At 51.7% G+C, this 24,528-nt stretch overlaps 1 protein-coding gene, 1 non-coding gene and 1 pseudogene across 2 annotated transcripts; 1 reads left to right on the top strand and 2 right to left on the bottom strand.

Annotated features, from left to right (window-relative positions):
- Positions 1–1,149: 1,149 nt before the first annotated feature.
- Vsig8 (V-set and immunoglobulin domain containing 8) lies at positions 1,150–24,362 on the bottom strand. Its single transcript, XM_004858747.3, has 7 exons — positions 8,662–24,362; positions 5,076–5,251; positions 4,417–4,618; positions 4,072–4,293; positions 3,238–3,357; positions 2,743–2,947; positions 1,150–1,889 (listed from the first exon to the last, which is right to left on the bottom strand). Exons 1-7 carry the CDS (start codon positions 8,708–8,710, stop codon positions 1,613–1,615), a joined length of 1,251 nt encoding a protein of 416 aa, XP_004858804.2. The 5' UTR covers positions 8,711–24,362; the 3' UTR covers positions 1,150–1,612.
- Positions 17,294–17,361, top strand: LOC147823974 (small nucleolar RNA SNORD38). The gene has a single exon (XR_015443120.1). It is a non-coding gene; the product is annotated as a small nucleolar RNA SNORD38 (small nucleolar RNA).
- On the bottom strand, positions 21,989–22,054 carry LOC147823973 (U4 spliceosomal RNA; annotated as a pseudogene).
- Positions 24,363–24,528: the final 166 nt, after the last annotated feature.

Below are 24,528 nucleotides of genomic sequence, written 5' to 3'. Positions count from 1 at the left end.
CCAGGGCTTCCTAGTTCCATCTGCCAGGTAGGGTTTAAAGGCTTCCTAAACTCAGATGCTCTGAGGCCCATGCATACCTCACTTCATGCCGCCCTAGGGTAGAAGCAGAATTAGGCAGACCAACTTCTCTTCAAGAGAAGAGTCTGGGCTCTCAACAAACAGGTGGCTGGAGAGGGGCAGGTGGAACTAGGTGACCTTGAAGTACCAGGCATTTCTGAAGATCTCTCCCCCTGCAACTGTACAGAAGTCCAGTTGTGTGCCTGTTACAACTGTCCAGTGTTTAGAGAACAAACACTTGACCCTAGATGCAGCTGAACTGGAAATATGTTACTCTGAGCTCCCTAAGAGTAGAACTGGGACCAAGGGATAAAAGCTATGTGAGTTCAATAAAAGAAACTTTCTGTTAAACAATGGCCTGCTTTGGGAAGTGGCAGGCTGAAGAGGTTGGAATATCCTTTGTCCAGAATGCTGTAGAAGGAATTCAAATATCAGAGAAACAGCCTGCTGTCCCGGAGTCAAATCTTCCTAGGCCAGATCCTGAATTATTACCTTTGCTGCTTTGGTGGAGACACCTAATCCTCCTGAGCCTCATTTGTATAAAGGGGATAATGCAGCCTCTCAGGACTAAAGTAAAGGATGAATAAAATATAATATTTAAAAGCACTTGGCATTGCAATACACCCAACCCTTCTCCCATCAAAAGGACGGCTAGGTTACATGGCCTTGTGGTCTCTCTGCCCGACAGAGTATGACTCTGGACCCATTCTTGGCTGCCTCGAAGGAAAGCATGTATCTGGGAGAGAGAAAGAAGTCAGCATTAGGTAGACAGGAAGAGAGAGAAGGATACTGAGAATGGTCAGGGAATCCGAGAGATCACCTCTGGCAGTCCCTTGCTTTCTCTTCTGACATTCTAGAATGAGAAGGAAAAGTGGGGTTCTGGATTGAGTCCACCCGGGGCCTCAGTTTCCCCATGTATACTATGAAGAAGGGTTACATGGCTCCTCCCAGCTCTTCCTGTCCCTGTAAGAAGGGGAGGTGGAGAGAAGGTGCACGTATGGGGCGGGGGAGGGGAAACAACTTCCTCAACTCCAAGCCGGGGAGCCCCACCCAGGCCGAACCCTCCGTGGAACACCAGACAGCCACTGAGGCTCGGGTCTTAAAGCTTTTTTATTGTGCTAATACTGCTGCCCGGAGCTCGGATCTCACACACAGAACAATTCAGTCCAGACCCCCACCCACCTGGCCGGGGGCCTCTCCGCTCTGGCTGGGGACACCCGACCTGCGCCTGGGGCCGCTCTCTCACGTAGACTGCGCTTCTCCTCCCCGCCTCTCGCCCCTGCCCCACGCAACTCCCGAGCCTTGGAGCCTGGCGGTGAGGGAGGGCTCGAGACTGCCTTCCTCCGTCCTTCCCGGCCCCCTCCCACTTTGGGGGAGGAGGCTGTGCTTCCCCGCTCCTTCCCCTAGGGAAATCCCTCAGCCCCTCTTCCTCCCCGAACCCCAGCCGCCAGGCAGCCTGGGGGGAAGAGAGCGAGGTGTGCGCAGGCCGGAGCGTCCCGGTGCGGGCGGAGAGGCCCACGCCCGGTCTCGGCGGGGCCCAGCCCGGCGCACGCGCTCACACCACGAGCCCATCTTTGCACTGCTGCAGCCCCTCGGCGCCCTCGGCGGGCGCGGCGGGCGCAGCGCTCTTGACCTGCACGTAGACCGGGGAGGGGCCCGCTTCGCAGGCGGCGGTGCGGGGCGCCAGGGCCACATCCTCGGGGCCGCCGCAGGGCGGGGGCGCGTACTTGCGACGCAGGGAGCGGCTGACGTTCTGCGTCGGATACCCCAGGAGCTGGGTGACGCGGGTGCCGCGCCCGCTGGCTTTGCACCCGGGCGCCAAGGCGTCCTCTCTGTGGAAACAACAGGCGGGCGGGTGAGCGGCTCCTCCGCGGCGCGGCGTGGGCAAGGCCTGGACAGAGCTGGGGGCTCCTAGCAACCTGTCTCCGCGCCTCCCTCGTCTCTCTCCCTCGGCTCGACCTACCCTCCTCTCTGCACTTTCCTGGCCGGCGACCCAGCGGTGCTCCCGGGAGGGGCCACGACCCCTTCCTCCAGACACGGCTTGTCCACGCGTGTCTGGGCCGCGCGGCAGGCAGCCCCATCCCGGCGCCCTGCACCCTTCCTGAGGTTGGGCAGAGTTGCCGCCTCTGCAGGGAGGGAGCCTAGGATGCCGGGGCTGCTTCCCTTGGCTTCTTCCCTTCTCCCTTCACTAACCCTGACTTTGGGCCTTTCGAGCTGTCTTCCTCTCACTTCCTGCCTCTCACAACTCCATCTTTCCCTCTATGCCCAAGGCATTGCAATCATTAGCACTCCTAGTCTTGTTCAGTTTTTATTTCTAGTTTCTAATATAAGTTATTGGCACTATTCTTATAAATAGCATGTCAAAGTTCACCGGCGCGATAGAAGGGAAATGGGGGGCGGGGACACACGACGGCACAGGCCCTGCCCTCCAGGAGCTTACAGTCTAGGAAGACAGACTGAGAAGGATGCGAAGACTGGAGGGGGTGGAGGGCAGGGGAACAGAAGTGAGGACAGAAAAGCCATGCGGCAAGTGGCAGGTTGACATGCTGAGGTCCCAGCACTCCGTGGCGATGGCAGGCAGGTTTGGGGTGAGGGTCCCAGCCGGCCGGTGGCAGCCAGGGGGGGAGGAGGGCAGGGCGCCGGCCCCCTGCCGCGCAGCAGCGAGCAGCATGCATCAGGTTTTACCTGATCTCACTAGCCAAGTCGCTGCCGCAGGCCCCGCCGCCGACCCCGCCGCCGTTGCCGTAGCCGAAGGCACCGCGGGCAACGCCGACCCCGCCGCCGCCCCCGCAGCAGCAGAGGACGAGCCCCCAGATGCCAATGGCCAGGCAGGCTAGCAGGAGCAAAGAGCCCAGCACGGCGCCGATGATCATGCCCACACGCTTGGAGTCTGTGGAGAGAGGTAGAGGCGGGTCAGACTTCTCAGCCCCCGCCAAGTGCCCGATTGACCAGGCGATGCCAAGGCAGGGGCCTGTGGGAAAGAAGGACAGGAACCCAGAGGGTCTCCGGTTCTGGGACACCCAGTGAGGAAGGTGTGGTAGATGCAGATTAACCCTGTGAGCCTGCCCTGCGTGCTTTCCCAGAGCTTCTAGCTGGAAGGCAGCCCAGGTGCCTCTCCGACAGCCCTCCCAGCCCTCCCAGCCCTCCCAGCCCAGGAGCCCTCAGGACCAGCGCACCTACCTGACACCTTCACCTCCACAACGCACACACTGTAGCCTACGTGATTGGCCACTGTACACTGATACAGCCCATTATCTGCGCTAGAGATGTCCTGCAACACCAGGTCCCCATTGCTCAGGCCTGCAATTGGAAGAGCATCAGACCCGTATAATTAGAGAGAGCCTTGGTCTCTGAGGCCCCCCATCTCAGTCTCAGCCCCTGTGGGGCAAGGGATGGGGCACCCACAGGTTCACCTCACCCTCAGCTGAGTACTCACCCCCCAGACCAGCAGCAGGGAAGGACCCCTCTCCCAGAAATAAGTCAGAAACACCATGAATTCTCTCTGTGACCTTAGGGAAATACGTGCCCTCTGAGCCTCCTTATTGGTACAGCAGAACAAGGGTAGGCCAGAGGAACTCTGAGGTCCCTTCCAGCTCTGTTAGTCTCTGTGGATATTACTTAGCTTCCTTCTGTGCTAGAAGCATCACACATCTTATTCTGTTTAGTCCTCACATGTCCCTGAGAGGTAGATGTTGGGATTCCCTCCTCGCTGTAAAGAAATCCAGGCACAGAGAGGGTAAGCCATGGGCTGAGGCTTGTAGCTAGCTAATCAGTGTCCCAGCCGGGACCAAGCCCAGCTCCATCTCAAACCGAGCTCCTTCCAGATTACCACACTGCTTTTGGCTGACTCCCCCGTTCTGCCTTCTCTTCTTTCCTCAACAGCAGCTGCTGGGACAGGCCCAGAGGAGGAGCCCACCGCAGGGTTTCCAGGTTGGGGTTAGTGCCACTGATAAGCCAGGGAAGCCCCAGCAAGTCCCAGAGTCCTCTGCACACTGCCCCCACCAGGCCCCTCACCTTGATTTATGGAGCTGTGGAAGGACTCCTGGTAGGAGAGCTCAGAGTGGAAGCTGTGCTGGGAGTGGTAGGACCCTGCTCGGTAGGGGTGGATATGCCCGCTGATCTTGGCCCACTTGTAGGAGAGCGGCTGGGAACCCCCATTGGCGAAGCATTTCAGCACCACATCGTTGCCCTTTGTCATGTGGCCTTCACTCCAGCACATGGGTACTGCAGGGCGTGCTACAGGGAGGCAGGTGATTGTGAGCCAGGACCCACTCGAGAGGGCAGAGGCAGTCTCACAGTGTCTAAGCTGCCCTTGCCCCCAAAGCTTGGGGAAAGAGAGGCTAGAGAGTTTGGTCATACCTTGGACAGTAACAATGACCTTCCGGGTGGCCATGGTGGTCTTCTTCACCCGGCACTCATAGGTGGCTGTGTCAGATACTTGCAGGTTCATGAGGTTGATGGAGGCGTCATATTGGCTGGGATCTGCAGCTGCAAAGCGGACCCTCTGCTGCAAATGGGGGAGGTTGCCATGGTTGATCCTCTTGTCCTGGTAACTAAGGAACTGTGAAGAAGAGTGGAAAAGAGGTGGTGAGAAAGGTGGAACCAAGGAGGGCCCTGTGGCCTGGCTCCTTTGGGCCATTCACTTAACTTCTCTGAAACACTGGCTTTGTTTTGTTTTGGAGTTTTTTTAAATGGTAATGATGATGCCTGACCCAGTGATCTCTTGCAGAATGGTGAAATCAGATGAGCTGAAGCACGTTGGAAAGTATCAGGTCAGGCTGGGAACTTGAGGGCAGGAGCCATATCTGGTCTTCCCTTTGGAATGAGGTAGGAGGAAGTAGGCTGAAAGGCTGGCTAGATTCCCAGTTGCACAGCTCTCATCCCTAATATCCCATTTCCCTGAGAGGCATTGGGGAAACTTCAAGGTCTTGGTTTTGCAGCTTGTCCTCCTTTTCCTCTCAGGATGTTGGCTGCCCAGTGAAGTACAGAGTAAAGAGAACCTGGTGCCCAGCACTCACCACATTCTCTCTATGCGAGGGGTCCGAGTTGACCTGCATCCACTCAATGTCCAGCCCATTGGGACCATAGTCCTCAGGGTCCAAGATGTAGGGGCAGCCCAGCCTTACATTATCACCTTCTGCGAGGTACAGGACTTCCTGGCCATCCCCGTTGATCCTTACAGCAGACAGCAGTGCTGGGGAAGGCAAAGCAGGTGAGGGGAGGGGAGCAGGCCAGAGGTTCTGTACTCAGCTTCAGTCTCTCCTCCCACCATTCTCTCTCAATTGTCACCCAGGGCTCAGTGGGGCTTCTGTAGGGAGGAGGAGCACAGGGGATGTGTGTGTGGTGTGAATAGGTATGAGCATATCTGTGCATACTTGTGTTGCTTACTTATTCATGTGACAGTGTTAGATTCATGTATATATTCTGTGAGTGTGTGGGTATGCATCCGAATATTGTTTGTATGCACAGAGCTGTTACGTTTGCGTGTATGTATACATGATTCGGTGTCTACATAAAATACATACCCATATATACATTGTATGCTTATGAGCATTTGTAGCTCCACGGATAGTCATGCATATGACCGTGAGGGATATCTGTATGTGTGTATATATATATATATAGCAGTGAGAGTGCTCTATTATGTGTCTGTATTTGTGTTTGTGTGTAGGTATGTGGAATACCCAGAGTATTATGTGCTCTGATGGAAGAGGCTGGCTGGTTAAAAGCCACCTGTCTGGGCTGTGTGTGAGCCCTGTCTGGGCCAAGTGAGGTGCTCGTGGCCAGAAGCAGGATAGATACGACTTCTGGGGTCTGGTCCCAGCCTGAGAAGCAAGAGACTGGATGTGTCTGTCCATGTGTACCTGGGTATGACTGCATGTGTCTGTGGCTGTGGACCTCTGGGTGGTGTGCGACAGTGTGTGCCTGGCTGTGTGGGCACTCTAAGTGACAGTGTGCCCTTGCATGACAATGGGCAGCTGTGACCTGGAGCTGGCTGTGCTCTCTCGAGATAGTGAGTGATGATGTGTGCCCGGGGCCGAGGAGGCGTGCATTGGCAGGAAAGCCTGGCATGGTGATGTGTGGTGTTGCAGACTGTGTCCTTCCCCTTGTGGCTCAGGTACAGCTGCCCCCACATCGGGCCCCCTCCTGCCACTGAGTCAGAGGCAAGCAGCCAGGGTTAGGAGCCAGGATCTAGAAGCTCAGAATTGAGCTCCTCTCCCTCCCTATCCCAAAGCCTCAGGCAAGTACTAGCCCAAACCGGTTAGACCTAGAGAGGGATAAGGGGGGAGGATGTGCGCAGGGACCCACCCTGAGGACTCAGCACCCTGCCTGCCTGAGGGTCTCCGGCAATGCCCCCTGCTTAGGCCCCTCGCCCAGCTGGCTAGCTTTCCATGACAATGGCCTTTGGAGTCCCAGCCCCAAGTCTTAGCGATTGATCGATCGTACTGTTTCTTATTTCTCTGGCTCAGGATCACTACAAGAGCATCTCACACACAGTTTCAATATCACAGGCAAGACACATCAACCCATAGACATACTCTTTCAAGCCTTCAAAATGCAGATATATTCCTGTGCAGTCCCCTTCCTTACACACACACTGTCAGGTCTGTACCAACACAGCACACATTTGCAGGCAAACATAATGTGAGTTAATCCAGAGACACACCCACTGCACACTCTTATAGTTTCGCGTGCATTCATTCAAGACCAGACACATCTACAGAAGCCCTACCTGCCAGGGGTAGTCTGGCTCCAGAGAGGCAAACAAGGGCCTTTCCAGCTCCTGAACTTGCCCTTTGGAACCCTGGCTGGGCCATCAGCAGTGCCCTAACCGGGCTAGACTGCAGAGACCAGAACAGGCAGGCTGCTGCTGGCTGCTGGCTGCTGGGGCTCTAACGGAACCTGGTGAAACCTCCTCCAGCCCCAGGCCAAGAGAACACCAGCTCATTCCTGAGATAAAGATCCTGATGCTATCCGCCAGATCCTGGGGCGGTACATGGGAGGCCGAGGATGAGCCAGAACTCAGGTGAGAGGGAGCAGAGGCCCGGCCCTGGGCAGAGCCACTGCACGCAGCCAGCAGAGGGGAGGATTCTTTCCACACACCAGGAGGCCAGGCAGGCAGGAGGGTAAGTATTCAGGGAAAGGGGCTTGAGCAGGAGGGACTGGCTGTGCCTCCACCCTGGACTGAATGCCTTTCTTCAATTGTCCCGGCCTCGCCCCATCTCATTCTCCTTAGTAGCGTTCTCAGCCTCCTCCCAAGGATTCCAGCCTTTTTCACCTCCTCCCCCACTTTAGGAAGTTGTTTCCTCTCTTGTCACCATGCTTCCTTTTGCCATGACACTGAGGAGGTGCTTTCTGGAACCAGAGGACATAAGGGAAGAGGGAGGCTGGAGAAAGGAATAAAGCCACCGTGGAAGAGAGAGCTAGGTGCTGAGAATAGGGGAGTCACATGGCGCTCTCCAAGGACGACAGTGGCCATTGTCTCCCCAGAAAACCACCAGGCACTGGCCATTGTCTGGAGGTGTCCTCTCAATAATAGTAGCTACTTTCAACTGTCAGTTCCTTTTGAATTTTCAAGCAGCTGCCAGACAAAGAGGTCAGAGAGGGGAAGGGAAGACAGGAGAGAAAAAGCCGTGCAGCTTGGTTTGCGCACACAACCAGAGACACGCAGAGAGATGTCTCAACTCCCTAGAGCATAACCAGGTGCCCTGGGTGGGCTCTGCCAGCCCGACTCTCACATGACATAGAGTATTGCAGGCATCCTGCCAGAAATGCCATCAGTCACACACACACACACACACACACACACACACACACACACACCCCGAGGCTGACAAGACCCCTTCCTACTCTCCTTTCTCACACCCCTTCAACCCAAATCCAGACTCCAGGGGCAGCATAGAACCATTTCAGTGATACACAACAGAGTCACTGGCTGGGACTTGCCGGACCTGGGCAGGGCGACACAGTATCCCAACCTGAGTCCTGCCCTCCAGGAGTACCCCAGAGCGGTGAGGAGGCAGCGCTGGGAGTCAGCTTCAGTCCCCTTCCTCTTCCGGCCTTGTGCTGGAGGGGCCCAAGCCTGGAGCTCTCACAGCATGGGGGACTCTCAGTGGAGGTCTCAGGCCTGAGCTGTCGCCTTTCATGGTGGAAATGGCCCACCAAGACTCAGCCTCTCAAGAGGAACAACTGCTCTGCTCCTGCCTGGCCCTCTGGCCTAGGAAAGCAGCCCCTCCCACTCTGAATGGCAATCAGACTGCCTTGATGGAAACTGATCCTTCCCAGGCTCCTCCTCAGCCCCCTCCCAGAACTGCTGCTCACCTGACTCCTACCCCACCTACAGCTCCCACAGGTAGCTCTGAGCAAGCCCTGCCCCCCAAGTCCCAGCATGGGCACAGCACACGGGGCACCTGCACACATCAGGCACCAGGAAGATCCACGCTGAGACTGCACGCAGACGATGGCCCAAAGCTCCAGCCACAGGCTGGCCTGGGCGGAGGCCCCTTTGGCAGCATCCAAACCAGGGCGGAGGTGGGGTGAGGGTGGGCAGGCACACGGCGAGCCCTGGCTGCCCCTTTCCCTGCCCACTGCCCGGCCCCATACCTGGGCTCAGGCACACGAGCAGAAGACGGAATGTTCCTCGGACTCCCATGTCTCTGGGCTCGGTGTCGCCTCCGTCTGGGCTGGGCTCCTGTGGGCTGGTGGTGGTGGTGGTGGTGGGTGGAAGGGGCAGGTGGAGGGAGGGGGAGCTGAGGCCCCAGACACTGCCCGGGGTGGCAGGAAGGTGCAGTGAGTGCCCAGCCGGGGAGCAGCCGGAGTTATTTCTATGGGAGGGAGGGGGCCTGGTCCCCGCCTTGGGGAGGAGCCCCAGTAGCCCTAATTATTGGGGTGACAGGATGGCCTACCCAGGCATTACCCAGCCCTCACCCAAGCTCTGCCCTGTCCTGAGAGTAGTGCAGGGTGGCCGGGAGGACTTGTAATTAGGCACCTGTTAAACATCTACTTCCTCCTGGCCACGTCCTCAGGTGACAACAGTCGCCCCATTTTACAGCGTCCACAGAGCTCCCCTCACCACTCATTTGCTGTCTCCTTCCCTGGGGGAAGTGGGGAAAAGCAAGGAAAACCCAGGCTTGGGGAGGAAGGGTGACCAGACTTGGAAGAGTTAACACTGGGCCAGGATCCAGGGCTTGATACACCCTCCCAGTGCAGGCCTAAGTCCAGGCTCTGAGCATTCCTGACCCTCCAGGGGGATCCCTCCGGGTGGAAGCCTGAGAGGAAGCACACCGGGGAGGTGGCCCTTCCTGCCATGCTGGCATCTGGGCTGGAGGGAAGGTCCAGCAGATGAAAGGGATCCAGGAATGCTCAGCCTGCCTTCCCCTCCAGGCCTCTGGCCCTTCAAAGGGAGCAGGACCTCAGAGCTGAGAGGAGGAGGGAAGGAGTATATGCAAGAACAAGGTCTCCCATCCAACTGTGCTTCCACCCAGGCCAGGTGTAGGCAGCCTCAAGAGCCAGAGGTGTTAAGAGGGACCCAGGCCCCTAACCCCCCCACACACACAGAGCTGGAACAGTTTGCTGAGGCCTGAGAGAAGAGGGACCAGGGTGTGCGGAGGCCATGAGGGGAGTGGATGTCCAGGAGGGCTACATGCGCGTGTGCCTGAGTGAGCTGTACGGGTGGGAAGGAGGTGGGGTGCCTCTGTGTGAAGAGTCTGTGTGCTTCCTTGAGGGGTTTCTTGGTATCCCAGCTCCTGTGCCCAGGAGAAGCACCCAGGGCTTGAAGGGTTAATGCAGACCCTCATAACCTGAGCTGATTGATTATCTGGGTGACTAAGGTCTTCGGGTGAGGAAGCCAGCACAGTTCTGGGCAGGCTAGAGCTGGGCCGGGTAGAGGGTCCCAGGCAGCAGAAGGAGAAAGTAGAAGGCAGCCCTTGTTTGCCCCAGGGGTACAGAACAGACCTGGGCCTCCCCTGGACTCCAGGACTGCCCACAGAGGTAGATGGGGGGGCCTCCTTCACCAGCTTGACTCTCTCAAAGGAGTCAAGGGGCCTCCCCCAACCCCTGACATGGGGCTCATGAAGGGCAGAGGGGGAAGGGTCATAGGGAGAGTTATGGGGCTGGGGGATGCTGCCAGGACTCTGAGAAAAATAAGACAGAAGAGGGGCCAGGGATTTAATTCAGTGGTGCTGCACCTGCCTTGCAAAGCCCAAGGACCTGAGTTCAATCCCCGGTACTGGAAAAAATAAGACAGAAGAATAAGGAAGTTCTAGGAGTCCATGTGTTTCTTTCTGTGTTCCAAACCCCTCTCCCAGAACTCCAACAACAGGGTGCCTTGGGGCCCACGAGATGTACACAGTGAATAGCCTTATTTCCTTATTTATTTTAAGGTTAATGAGATTGTCTTTCTCCCTCTGGAGAACAAGGATCATTATCCCTATTTTACAGATGGGCAAATAGAGGCCTGGAGAAATAAAGGGACTTGATTCAGTTGGTGATGCTGGGGCCTAAGAAGAGGATAGCCAACCATTCTGACTCAGCCTAGAGGGGTCCCAAAAAAGGGCTTGGTGGCCCTATGGGTAACTAGACCCACTCATGAGAAGGAAACGTGGTGGGCCGGTGGTGGGTAGAAGGGAAAACTAGTGGGACTAAGCAGAGAGAAATGGAAAGGAAAGGATTACAGCCATGGTCCCATTAAAATGAAGAGCAGGGTAAGGGTTTGAGTTCTGGACTTAGGCTAATGTCAGAGTTAGGTTGAAGCCCGGATCTGGGGTTAAGTTTAGTTGAAATTATGAATAAGGTTAAGGTCAGATTTGAGGTTGGTATTAGAGTTAGGTTGACATTAGGGTTAGAATTACAGCTACAACTGAGGCTAAGGTTTATGCCTGGGATTGCTATTATGATAAAGAATAGGATTTTTGTTTCATTTCAGGTAGGCTTAGGAATACAGCTAGGGCTAAATCAAAGGCTGGGTTGAGATTGATTTAGGATTAGTTATAACTGGGTTACAATTGAGTTTGAGACTTGAGTTAAAATACTCTGTGGTAAGGTTAAAACAAGGATTAAAGATATATGAGCAGGAGGGATTTATGACAACAAAAAATGAGATTTTATTTTTGACACAGAAAAACATCAGCTTCCACCTGCTAAAACTCCAGGTTTGGGTAGAATATTCAACCCTTAGCTCTGAGAGAATACCTGTGTACATATTGGTTAGGATCCCAAGATTTGGGTGGATCCAAATGTGCATGAGTCCATCTGAGGTGTATAAAGCAACTTAATGTTGTAACAAATATCACTTCTGAAGCCCTGCTCTGCCACCAAAGCTCACAGCCTGGTCAAGCTCCCAGAGAGTCATTTATGGAAGGGACACAGGAACTGTTGGCAATTAGGGGGACTCTGACACCAAACTAAACCAGAAGACAGGGCCCAGCAGAGAGTCTTACTGAGGAAAGCATCTGGTTGTGGAATCCAGGAAATGGGAGTTGAAAAAGAATGAGAACTTAGGTCCTTCTAGAAGAACAGCCATTTTTGAGGGGACTACACAGTGGTTCTCAGAACCTGAAAAGGCAAGAATAGCCCTTGACCTACTGAGGGCTAATTGTCACCTCATTAGTTGGAGCCTATGAAAAAACCTGTTGGGCCTTCCTACCCTGCACCTTGGGCCTTGCAGGGTTTTGGCAGGCTGGTGATGGGAGGAAGGGGCTAGACATAGGTCCAGCCCATAGCTCATGTCTGTCTCTGGGCCTCGAACTCAGCAGAGGAAGAGGGCCCCAATCCTGAGTGGCACCCTACTCCAACTCCTCCCTCTCCTCTTTCCCCATTAATTTTCCACCCCAAACATCCCATTTCCCTGCCCACTTACTTTTCAGATTCTATAAATGTCTAGACAGATCTCAGAGACTCACACTTCCCTGGGAGGACACTGAGACCATTGGAAATACACATGGTATGCAAATATCCCATCCAGAGGTTCAAAGATGGACTGAGAAGGCAGAGGATCCAAGCTGTGGTGGATTGACTAATGGGCAACTTGTATCACCCAGCTGAACTGAATCAGCATGGTCTGGGCATGGAGGATCCACCTGAAGACTGTTACCAATGGCCATAAAAAGAACTGTAGGGAAAGATCCTGGCCTCTTGATTTGCTAGGAGAAGCTTGCTGCAGAAGGTTTTCCTGATGCAAACTAGGCTGTTCTCATCAGAGGAGGAGCTTGGGGCCTCGCTGTCTCTGGGAATGGCTGCTGTTTTCCTCAGAGGAGCTCTGATATTCACAGTGAGCATCACTTCCTGCCTCCAGTGTGGATCCCTCAGCTTGGTGGCAGAAATCCTTCATCTCACCAGCATAGATTTTCTGGCTTCCACCACTGGCCTTTGGGCCTTCCGGGTGCAGGTCCTCTGTATGCACAGCCATGGGACATTGCCGTGGACTCTAGGCCACTGGCTGGACTTGTGTGGGAAACCGCTGGGATCTAGGCCCTTGGTTGAGTCCTTTGGGCTTCTGGTGTGTGGTTGATCTCTTGCATTCCTTTGCATTTGGATCTTTGGGTGATTATTGTAAAGTAACCTTATAAGTTTTGTGTCCTGTGTTTAATGTATTCCCTTGCTGAATCCTACCAACTACAACACAAGCTGTGATCTGGAACCTAATGCACAAATTTTAAAAGGGGTCCTTTCTCTTTTTCCCTGAGGAATCCACAGCATAACAGCACCTCTTGTGCATTTTCCCCTGCCCCCCTTTGAGTTGCATTTGCTTGTAAGACAGAAACAGAACATCAAAGGGAGAGGCCCAGATAGGAGTGAACAGAGACTGAGAAGAGGGAGGAGGAGGCAGAACAAGGGACCAGAGAAGCCCAGAGAAAGCCTCCCAGATGAAGTGAGTCCCACTGTAGAGCCAAAGCCTCAGTCCTTCCCCCAACCTCTTCCTCCAAAACCCCTTTTGCAGCAGCTCCACAAATCTATAAGCCCTGTCCTCCTCTGCCTGTATCCCTAACCAATGTCCCTTCCAGGGGTGCCTAGGTTCAAGCTCAATCTCCCCATCTCCCCAGCCGTGGCCCAGATCTGCACGCCCTCCCCAGGAGGCCCATCTGCCCCCTCTCTCGCTTGTCCCCATGTAGCCCCCATCCCCATTATTGCCATACCACCTGGGGAAGAGTTGCTTGCAGGGGAGACCTCTACTCAACTGGTCCTGGAGTAGCAGCTATGAACCAACACAGACAGGCACAAAAGTCACAGAGCTGCCAAGGGACTGCAGCAGCTGCTGTCTTCCCAACAATCCTCCAGCAAAGATTTAGGGTGGAAGACTGCCCAGGGAGTCCATGGCTGGACAAGAAGGTAGGGGGCTCAGAAATAGTACTGGTGGCTTCATGGGAACACATTGAGCTCTGACAAGAAAGGGCTGGAGTTCATTACATAGAGAGGAACAGGATCTGTATGTGGGATTATGTTTGAGAATGTCAATTTCAATTGCGGACTGAGACTCAAATTAGGGTTTCCAGGCAAGAGCTTCAGACTTCCCAAGCATCAGTGATTTCCACTCGTCCACTTCAAAAGAAGGGAGCCCCAAAGTGGGAGCCTAAATACACCCAAATCTCTCCCATCAAGTAATGTCCTAGAGCTGAACCAGTCTTATAAAAGTGAACAGCACATAGTCCCCACCACTAAAGGAGTGGCCCATCCACTACTGTATCTACTAAAGCACAGTGGCAAAGGGCAGTTGAGTGACTGTCATTGAGAGAATGATCAGAGGTGAGAAGAAATCCCTTGTAAAGAGTGTGTGAAGTCCAGATGACAAACCAAAGGAAGAATTGAGAGATCTTGAAGATAAAACTATCTTCACTTCCTAAAGATCAGCCACATTCTGCAAAACCTTCATCTCTTCTGAATTTGGCTGACTTTTGCACTAGGCTCTGGAGAAATGGCCATGGAGGAGATAGTTTCTCTTCTTCCAGAGTGCCCAATCTAATGTGGGACACAGACAAGGAAGGAACATCTTAGCCTACATTGTGTTAAGCTGTGCTAATATGCACATATGTGTGACCTAGAGTTCGGTATGCCTTTTTGTCTTCACGTTTCTGCTGTCCATGATACGTTGCTTACCTTTCTTACTTTTTTAGCTATTGGTAACCTGGTCTTCTGCTTAAATAGATGCCTATCCCGGTTTACTCCTTTTGTGCTCAAAGCTTCATCTGCACTTTTCCCCTAGATGGTCTTTTATCTCTGGGTGTCATTAGCAAGCTGCTTTCTCAGTGCCTTGTTTCATCCCAGCCCACTGTTTTGCTATGATTTGTAGCCATTTTGGTTTATCACATGGGTCAGCCATGTTGGTTTGTCATATGATTCTGCCATTTTGGTTCATCCCGTGGGTCAGCCACATGGATTCAGCCATGTTTGTCAACTAGTTTAGTTGGTCACATGAGTCAGTCACATGATTCCACCATGCTTATTTGCTCTTTTTTTCATTTAACTGCCCTCATGGTCACCAGAAAACCTTACCATTGTGGGTAGGAGCTAAGCCTCTGATTTTAGGGAACATGTGTGCCTTCTTCTTTTTCTCTTTTTAATTGGGTTAGATCCTCTCCTTGTTTCTTCTAACAGAAATTTGGTAATTTGGAGACCTATGCCTGATGGCCTGAGCAGAACAAAAGAACAACCAGTAAAGCTCAACTCTAGAGGTTATGACAAGTAGAGCCATTCTAGTTCTTAAAATCTTTTAATTTTTTTTAATTATCAGGATAAATGTAAGAGGTACTATTTCTCAAGTGGCTCTGATATCTTAAGAATATATTATTTCTATGCAAAGTAGAGCCAGCCATCAAGTAGCTCCATCCTGATCTCTTAAGAGTGTACTGTTTCTTAAGTGGCTAAGGGAGTCCCTGGGGTGGGCCTCCGATCTGATCTCATGGAGTTTCTAAGGGACACAAGATGTTAAAGAGCTCACCCTTCTCCCTAAGGAGTTAGTGGGCCACAGTATGGAGAGTTCTAAGGCTAAAAGAGCCCTCAGTGTGGCTCTGTTCTTCTAGGAAAGATACCGGTGTCACCCCAGCTTTGAACAGAGATATCTGCTAAGTAAGTACTTGAGTCTCACAAGGATGCTTTGTAGGCTCAGTGGGTCCCCTCTTTCTGCATAGGATGCCATCAGAAGGATCCAAGACCTAGCGCTCTCCTCCCCCAAGATGAGCCACGGGAAACACCATGAACAGCACCCCACATATTTCACCTACCTCATTGCTAGGCTGCATCCTTGATCAGTGGGAACAGTTTGACCCTGCCAATTTGAAAATGGAATGACTTATCTATTATTACAGTATAGTTTGGATCTGGTATAAAATAGGCAAGGCTGAGAGATGGGTACAGGATACGGTTTAAATTATGACACTATTTCTCAGTTAAATCATTTCTGCATAAAGCATAGAAGGTAGAGTAAACTCCCTTATGTTCAGGCTTTTATGACCCTTTAACTCAGGGAAAACCAAGAAACTGTGATAGCGTGACCCCTGAGGAAGAGACGGATATCTTTGATGATCCTGTCCTCAGATCCTCACCTGTCTCTCAGGGGGAAATGGGTCTCTCCCACCTCTTTGATGACAACAACCACCCGGGGAGGCCTTCTCAACCCCCTCCTTATATCCCCAGGCCTGTAAAGCCGTCCTATCCTCTTCCAGTGACTCAGGAACTCCACCAGAGCCTAGAGCCCTAGAGGAACCCAGTATTCCTCAGCCCCCTCATCATGCTTCTCAGACAACTTTAAGTCCTGCAGAATGTGCTCAGAGTGCTGCTTCTTATTCCTCTGACTCACAACTTGTTCTGCCCCAAGAGAGGTCCCAGGAGCAGAGGGGACTATTCAAGTCCAGGTCGCTTTTTCAGTTGCAGATATCCAACAAAGCAAAGAAGAGTTAGGCCAACTTTCAGAGGATCCTAGTAAGTTTGTAGGTGGGTTTCAAACTTTGGCCCTCACTTTTAACCTATCATGGCAAGATGTCTAATTCATCCTGACCACTTGCAAGACCTCAGATGAAAGAGAAGGAATCCTACAAGAGGCTAAGAATCATGCAAATGAACAATATGCTTTTAAGAAAGAAAAAGAAACCACACTGGAGAGGCTGTTATCCCTTCAACAGAACCACACTGGGACTATCATACTAGTGATGGACTAAAAATAATGTCTAACATGATGGCTGCTTTTATCATGGGAGTGAAAAGGTGCATTAAGAAATCTGTTAATTATGATAAGGTGAGCAGGGTCATATAGGGCAAAGAAGAAAATCCAGCTGTCTTCCATTAGTAGAAGTCTTTTGTAAATGTACAAACATAGATCCATCTTCCAGGGAGGGATAGGTACTGGTAGTTCATCATGTCTTTTGTCAATCAGCCCCAGACATTTGGCATAGATTACAAAAACTCCAGATGGGTCCACAGATACCTATGAGCTAATTGCTGGACATGGGCTTTTCTGTGCTCAACACTTGGGATCCAGATGAGGGTGAAAGAGAAGGGCTAAAATTATAGCTGTAGCAGCTGGCAATGCTTTAAATATAGCCAAGTTGAGAAAACCCAAGGACAACTGAGGAAAGAGTTCCTGTTTTAAATATAATAAGAAATGCAAGATGACTAGACACTGGCACACAACTGCACCAAGCTTTCGCCCAGGCCCTGCTCCAAGTATCAGCCAGCCAATGTGCCTGACTCATAGCACTGGACTGTTGACTGTGCCTACTCCCAGAGAGGGGCTAGGCCAGCCAAAATCCTCATCTTCTACTCTGATGAAGACTGAAGGGGCCTGGGACAACCTGCAATGCCCCTGTCCACGGACATCACCATCTCCTGTGAGGAACACAGGGTGACCCCGAATGTCATGTGTGAGCCAACTTAATTACTTGTAGATACAAGGGCAGCTCACTTTGTTTCACTTCCTTCTCTGGAAAACCCTCCTGTAGATCTATGGCCATAATTGGGGTTGAGGGAACAACCTAGACAGAGCTTCTTTATTCCTGCTCTGACATATCACTTTGAAGGCCAAATACTTAACCATGAGTTTTTAATTGTCCCATGGTGTCCTACTCCCTTGCTAAGAAGAGATTTACTAGTGAAACTGGGGGCAACTCTCAAATTCCAGCAAAGGTCAAGGTGGATTTTACCTGTTGGGACAATGCCAGGTCTCTTTGACTGACCCTGCTGCATGGTATAATGGAATACCTGTTAGGAAAAACTCAGCTATTGCAGTAGTTATAAAACTAAAAGACCTTCTTGTGATGAAAACAGTCCAGTTCTGCTGCTGAAGAGAGAGAGATGAAAGCTTTTAATGCTGAGGAAGGCTGTCATTGAGGTGTTCGGGCTTCGAGAAGATTCTGATGGTCTGAGCTAATCATCTGTATTCTCTTTACTCAGACTCCTGAGGAGGAAGAGATTTTAAACAAAAAACGATCAAAGAAAATTCAAAAGAAGCATGATGAAAGGAAAAAGAATGCCAAAATCAGCAGTCTTCTGGAGGAGCAGCTCCAGCAGAGCAAGTTTCTCGCCTGCATTGAATCAAGACCGGGCGAGTGCGGCAGAGCAGATGGCTATGTGTGAGAGGGCAAGAAGCTGTTCTATCTGAGGAAAATCAAGGCCTGGAAGGGCAAATAAGTCCTCTCTCCTGACGTAGCACATGTAAATAAGGTGTTTATTGTTCTAAAAAAAACAAAAAAACTGAAAGACCTCAGTCAATTTCCCTAACAAAAGCAGTGTCCAATCAAAGAAGAAGCCCATAAAGGCCTCCAGCCTCTCATAGACAGGTTTTTCAAACATAGCCTTCTGTGCCCTTGCCAGTCCCCTTGCAATACTCCCCCTCTCCCATAGGAGAACATAGAATGGTACAAGATCTCTGCCTAATTAACAAGGCTGTAATCCCAGGCAACCCTCTGGCAGCAGATCCATATACAATTTTCTCCCAAATTCCAGGAGACACAAGTTGGTTCTCAGGCTTAGACCTCCAAGATATTTTTTTCTTTTCCTCTCCATCCAGATTCCCCATTTTGGTTTGCCTTTGAATGGGAAAATCCCATTTCAAAGGAAAAACAGCAGTATATTTGGATGGTTCCCCAACAGGCACTAGAAAAAGACTTAAGGAACCTAGAGCTTAAACAAGGAAGCATTCTATAATATAAAGCCAGCCCCACTTGAACTGTCTGAAGAAAAAGACCACCCAAAAGAAAAAAGCTACTCCTGTAATCCTCCAAAAGACCTCTTCAAAGAACAAAACTCCAGTATTGCTCTTGGTACAGATAAGTAAATTGGCACCTGTACTGAGACTCCTGTTTTCTAATTGGATTCATAATGTTGGTAATTTTGCTAAAACTACAGCTCTAGGGCCCTCCATAATTTATCTAACGTCCCCTTTTGCCGTAGTTTCTCCTCCATGGACAATGTGGAAATCTGACCTACTTCTTCTCATATTTGGCCTCTACATCCCCTACCTAGTAGTTACTCTCCTGACAAATTCACAAAGCTTTCTCCCACCAAACAGGTGGTTCCTATAAACACTGTTTTCACACTGTCTTCTGACAGGTTTTTTTTCTTTAATCCAGCCAGTGAGCCCCGACACCCCAAGGTAGTTGGAAAGCACATAATCCCCAGCAGGTAGGACCTATACCCTCTTTCAGCAGGAAGTAGCTATATGAAGACAGAGACCTCACTCTCACAGTACCCCATTACTCTTTACGGGGATGTGTGTGTCTCAGGGAGAAATGAGGCAGGAGAATAGGGCATGGTATACTGGCTGGGGAAGTAGGTGTGACCTGTTAATTACAAAACCCCAGGACACATACACAGAACAGTTCCCAAAGCCCTGCATGTGGGCTTCTCTAGAGGTTTTCAATAGGATGGCCTAAACCTGACACCAGCCAGTAAGGAGGCGGGAATAGAAAAGGACAGTCAACACTGAGATTTGGGCTACCATGTTCTCACTGCAACCTGCTCTCGTCCTGTATAGTGTACTTATTTTTCCACTTTTACTTGGCCCAAGCTCACTCCGCAGAGCCTGTTTATTTTCCTACCTTAGATTTATGTAAAACCTTGCTACTGTTTGCACTTCTCTTGACCAGTTCTTTGCTCAGGACAGAAAGAACCTAGAAACCACCTCTAGAAAGAGACTGCAGCATCCCAAAACCCAATAACAAGAGAAGTTCAGTGCTCGGGAGGTAAGTGAAGAGGGAGAGGAAAACAGCCAGGAGTAACAGTTGATGATTATTTGGGGACAGAAGAGGGAGATCCTTGAGAACTGAACATCTGGGGACCTTCTACCCAAACCCCTAGAGTACCTCACTCAGATAAGAGCCAAGCCCTTAGGAGGGATTGGACAACCAAGACTGATTGGCTGGACCGTGTGTGTGTGTGCGTGTGTGTGTGTGTGTGCGTGTGTGTGTGTGTGTGTGTGTGTGTGTGTGTGTAGAGAGAGAGGGGGAGAGACTGATGAATTAACTCAAGGTCCAATGGGACTTTGGCTTTTGAATTTGTTGAAATAAAATTCACCTTTGCTTGGCTACACAGATTCTCTGGACACATATTTTCGGGGGAAACCTGTGGCCCATCCTGGTCTTCAAGGCTGGCCCCAAGCCTGCCTCCCAATTGCTCCAAAAGGTGTGTGGGAGCTAGCAGGCAACAGAAGGGAGCTGGGTGTGTGTCTGGTTCCCACTAGCCAGACCTGACCTGACCAGACCTCAGCTGCCAGCCCTGTTTGTTTCCTGTTGCCTAGATACCAGGCTGAGGGACTGAATGAGAGGAAGATGGCACCACGGAGGGTGGGGCTTGCAGGGAACTCAGCTCTTCCAGGGATGACTGGGGAGGGAAGTGTTCACAGGCAGGAGAGCAGGAGGCTCAGCCCAAGGGATAAAGTGGAAGGATCCCCACCTCCCTCAGTTTCCTCCCTGTAATACCCTTTTCCCTAAAATGCTCAGGAAAACCCTATGTTTCCAGAACTACAGGCCTGTCCCCACATGGGGTAAGGCTGCACAGTAGCTGGGAAGGAAGATATCTGAAGGGGTTTCAGTCATGTCAAAATAGCCTAAACCTGGTGTGGTGATGCACAACTATAATCCCAGCTACTCAGGAAGCTGAGGCAGAAGGATTCCAAATTCAAGCCAAGCCTGGGTAATTTAGTGAGATTTTTGTCCCCCCCCCCCAATTTTTTTTTAATTTTTAAAAGGCTCAGTAGTACCATGTTCTTCAGTTTAATATCTAATATCAAAAAAAAAAAAAGCCTGGATTTGTTTTATGTGGTCCCAAGGAGCCAAACTACAGCCATGCATTAAATACATAGAAGACACATATTGACTCAATATTAAGAACTTTCTGAGCATCAGGGCTGATCTAAGATGACTGCGTTGCCTTATGAAGTACTGAGTACTGTGGCTTTCAGTGTGTGCAAGCTCAGATCATCCCATTTGGTTAGTTACAAAGGAGATTCAATCATCAACAGTTTTCAAGGTTTCTCCTATACTTGACATCCTTTGATTTGGGTCTCATCCCCTTAAGTCCAGAGACAGTCTTTCTCCAGGGCCATACTCACTAGCTCGGGGCAGTTTCTTCAAGGGCCTGGCCCTGCTGTTCCACACTCCCTCCCATCTCCTCCCTTTTTCTTTCTGGGAGACTTCTAAGAAAGCCATCCAAAATTTCAACCATATTCATGCCCCCATCTCAAGTTATCAAAGGATCTGGGACAATGGATACCTCTGGCCAGGAGGACTTGGGTGAGAATGAAGAAAGAGACAAAAGACTGCATCCGAAGGGACAAAGAAATGGGAGATTGCACCACTAAGGGCATGTCCCCGCTAGGAAGGGCAGGGGCTGTGGGAGCTAACACAGAGGAAAGAGCTACTTAAAGCAGGCAAATTAAGAATAACTCTATGATGTTGGAAAGGAGGACCTTGCATGTAACCCTGGCATGAGCTCCCAGAATATATCTCTGAGTGTAGAAGGGGAGGAGGAGTCGCCTTAGAAAGCAGCCTTGCACAGGAAGGGACTTCTGGTCTTTAGCAAGCTGCCCCCTTTTCCACAGCTCTCCCCAGGCTCCCATGCTGCAGGGGTTAGGAGGGGTGAGAGTGGGAAACAGCAAGGAACTCACTGTCCCTGAGCTTCCGTGGCATGTGTAACCATACTTCTCGTCTGAGACACCGGCGTCTCCCCTCTATAGTCATGTTGTACACAGCTGCCACCCTTTCTCACCTCCAGAGCCCTGTCTAGCTTTGAACTCTTGAAGCGCCTTTTATCCAAGCCAAATCAAAGTGCTTTTACTGAGACCAATTAATGCTCAACTGTGACCCAAGTCACAGTTGCGGTGCTGAGGGCTTTCAGGGGCACTGGAGGACATCCCAGTACCCCACTGAGTCAGGGACTTCCTGGCTGGGCCACCAGGACAGGCTGCTGAGTCACACCCACCTGGAGCTGCTTCTGCAGCAGGTGCGAAGGATCTGAGACTGCCCCCAAGCCACAACAGAGCGTCGTGTGGGCACCAGGCACCTGTGGGCAGGTAGGGCATAGAGCCGGGTCAGTAGCTAAGCACACATCCCTGGCGGGCAGCTGCCTGCAGACCTGACTCAGTGCTCATGGCTAAGCCAACCACCGGATTTTCCAGACTGGACTGGCCCAGTCTGACATTGCAAGGACCTAAAGGGTCCCAGGAGCACAAGATAGGGGGCTTGGCAGTCCTAAGAAGCTAGTATGTACCTATATACATAAAATAATATAAAAATAAGATGTAAAGAAATTAGATACTCAGGCAACAAAGCCCAAAATATCTTGAACAAAGCCAGGCACAATGGCATATGCCTGTAATCCCAGCTACTCTGGAGGCTGAGGAAGGAGAATAACAAGTTGGAGGCCAGCCTGAGCAACTTAGTGAGACCCTATCTCCAAATTTTATTCCGGGGTGGGAAATGTAGCTCAGTGGTAGAACACCCCTTTGCTCAATCAGCAATAATAGTGCCTCAGATAAACCTCACTGGCTACGATACTACCACCTCGCAAAGCTCCTCTGCTCAATCAACAGTACCATACAGGCACACATGTGCACACGCACACACACACAACAATAGCTTGGGTGCTTTGCGGGGCGGGTGCTTTTTTAAAACACATCTTTATATTACCAAAGATGATGCTCCAGCAGCATTTCCTATGTATCTTCATATTTCCCCAACACTGCTCTACTCCTTTGCAGCCTCCTAGATGCCATGGGGCTGGTTGGTGAGGAAAACTGCAGAGCTCATTCCTACCTCAGAGCATGAGGGGAAAGCGAAAGCTTCCTTAGCCAAAGCACCACCCCACTGCCAGACCTCATGCAGCAAGACTGATTATTCCTGATTCCTGAGCCTGGGGCCTACTAGAGCCTCAACTTTACACCCAATTCTCCCTCTTCCTCTCCCCAGGCCCCACTGCAGTGAGGCTCACACAGCCTCCTGCTGACTGCCACACAATCACAGGATCACAATCTGACCTACCCACCCATACTCCCGCCAGGGGACTTCTTTCTGCCACCCGAGAGCAAGAGGGGTTGAGGGTTTATAAAAGATAGGATCTAGCTGGCCTAAGATCCCAACCTGAGACCGTCCCACTTCTAGGACCTGGGCCCCTGCTGAGGATGCAGGCAGTCCTCAAGGCCATGGAAACCTTTTCAGGACTCCTCAGAGAAGAACTCACATCTCTCTGCCACATCCTGGGCCAATTCCAGGAAAAATTCCCCATGAGACTGGAGCAGCCAACCCTGGGGCAGAACAATGAGATTCTCTCCCGCACCATCCTCACTTGCTCTGATGGGCTGTGTTCACCCTCCTGCAAAGCCAGGCCTTTAGCCATCCTTGCACTGACCTATAACCAGGCCCTGTCCATTCAGTCTCTTTTGGGGACCTTGGGTCCACCAAGCCCTGTGGACTTGCTTTTTCACCAGCAGCAGCTCTAGTCTAATGCTGCCCTTGCTTTCACCCCATAAGCATGGCCCATTTTTCTCTGCAAGGCCTCAGGAGTTGACAGGGGGTATGACAGCCCCTTTCTCTCCCTCCCTGCACTCCACAGGGCCCACTATTTCCAGCTCTGAGATGGACGACTTGTGTGTAGAGCTGGGCAAACTCCAGGCTTGCTACAACTTTCCAGGGATAGTCCTCTGAAATAGCTATGGGCTTGTTCTTTGGTGTTTGCAGCTATCAACTAAATAGACAATGCCAGTGTGCCACCTGCAGAAGGGTGCCAGCATCCTTGATGGCACAGCCTTGCCTCCTCTCCCATCCTAGACTGGGTGCCACATACTCCCAAGAACCCTACAAGGAAGGTATCAGCTTCCCTAGGTCAAGATTGCAGTTTGGACTACTGGGCAGGGATAGTGAGAAAGTCTTCTCCCCAAATACCTGATGGGGCTGCCCGAGAGGTTGGGGAGATACTACCCTGTGCTGCTGGGGAAGGTGGAGAAGGTGCCTGGGGCAGTGCACAGACCTGAGGAAGAGGAAGTACAGGAAGCAGCTTGCTGACTCTCCCTGGACCCTATGAAGAGAGGACTCTTGCCCAGGGCCCTTGTAACCTGGCATCGTAAACACTCAGGACGCTCCCAGGAGCTGTCCTCTGCCTCCTCCAGCACAGGATGGAAGGAGGAAGACGGGTCTGGGCTGTAAATCTGAGAAATGGAGCAAACCCCCGGGGGTAGGGGATAGGGAGGCAGGGGCACCTTAGGGGAGTCAGATGGAAGCCATTTCTCCAGTGCAAATATGAGAAGTGACTTCATTATCACAAGCTGGTACTCCTAACCCAAATGGGAGGCTGGCAGCCAGGGCCCTTCTCCCCAAAACACTAAGATTATCTAAAGGTGCATGACATTTGAAGGGAGAACCTAGGGGGAGAGTCAGAAGCAGCCTGGCACAAACCAGAGGTTTCCAGAAGCAGGGGCCAGGCCTGCTATAGTCACTGAGTGCCCAGAGGGTACCTGGCACAAGGCAGGGACTCAGTAAGGACCTGAATGAGGGAATGGGTGCATAAGGACGAGTTTGGGGCAGAGTGTGGAAAGTTACAACAAATAAAAATAGCTTTGGGGACCCCCTTGTGGGGACTGAGGAGAGCTGGGCCACATAAATGAGGGGGCAGCTGTGTGCAGGTGGGGAGCGGGGCCCTCGGCCTGCCCTAGTGGGAGTGATGCGGGTGTCTGTGCGGCAATACTACCTAGAGTTGAAGAAGACTGAGGCAGGAGCAGTGAGCCACCCCTCCCCAGATGCGCTCTGAGTCACCACTGTGCGCCCAGGAAGAGCTGTGTCTCGGCTGCCCCCATCCTCCCTCACCGGCTCCACCCACCAGCCCTCGTTCCAGCCCTCCCTACAGATCCTTTCTAGCTCTGCCTCAGTGCCCCAGAATGCCCCCAAGCCAGGGGCAGGGGAGGTGCAGAGCAGGCCCGGAGACAAGAGTGCTTAAAGTGGATGGCCCAGGACAAAGGGGCGTCCCCATTCAGGAGAGAGAATCGTGAGACAGCAT

This window comes from Heterocephalus glaber, unplaced genomic scaffold, assembly GCF_053883595.1.
Source record: "Heterocephalus glaber isolate CG9 unplaced genomic scaffold, H.glaber_assembly_v1.0 deba00001561, whole genome shotgun sequence".
NCBI classification, from domain to species: Eukaryota; Metazoa; Chordata; class Mammalia; order Rodentia; family Bathyergidae; genus Heterocephalus; species Heterocephalus glaber.
The sequence above is the reverse complement of the archived record's forward strand: the minus strand, read 5'-3'. Positions and strand labels throughout refer to the sequence as shown.

What these genes read in the sequence shown, in the direction of transcription:
- Vsig8 (XM_004858747.3), bottom strand. Translation starts at nt 8,710, where the DNA reads ATGGGAGTCCGAGGAACATTCCGTCTTCTGCTCGTGTGCCTGAGCCCA. An exon ending in CCTCGCATAGAGAGAATGTG is followed by an intron (nt 4,619 to 5,075) that starts GTGAGTGCTGGG and finishes TCTTCTTCACAG; the next exon opens with TTCCTTAGTTACCAGGACAA. An exon ending in CCACAGCTCCATAAATCAAG is followed by an intron (nt 3,358 to 4,071) that starts GTGAGGGGCCTG and finishes TTCCAATTGCAG; the next exon opens with GCCTGAGCAATGGGGACCTG.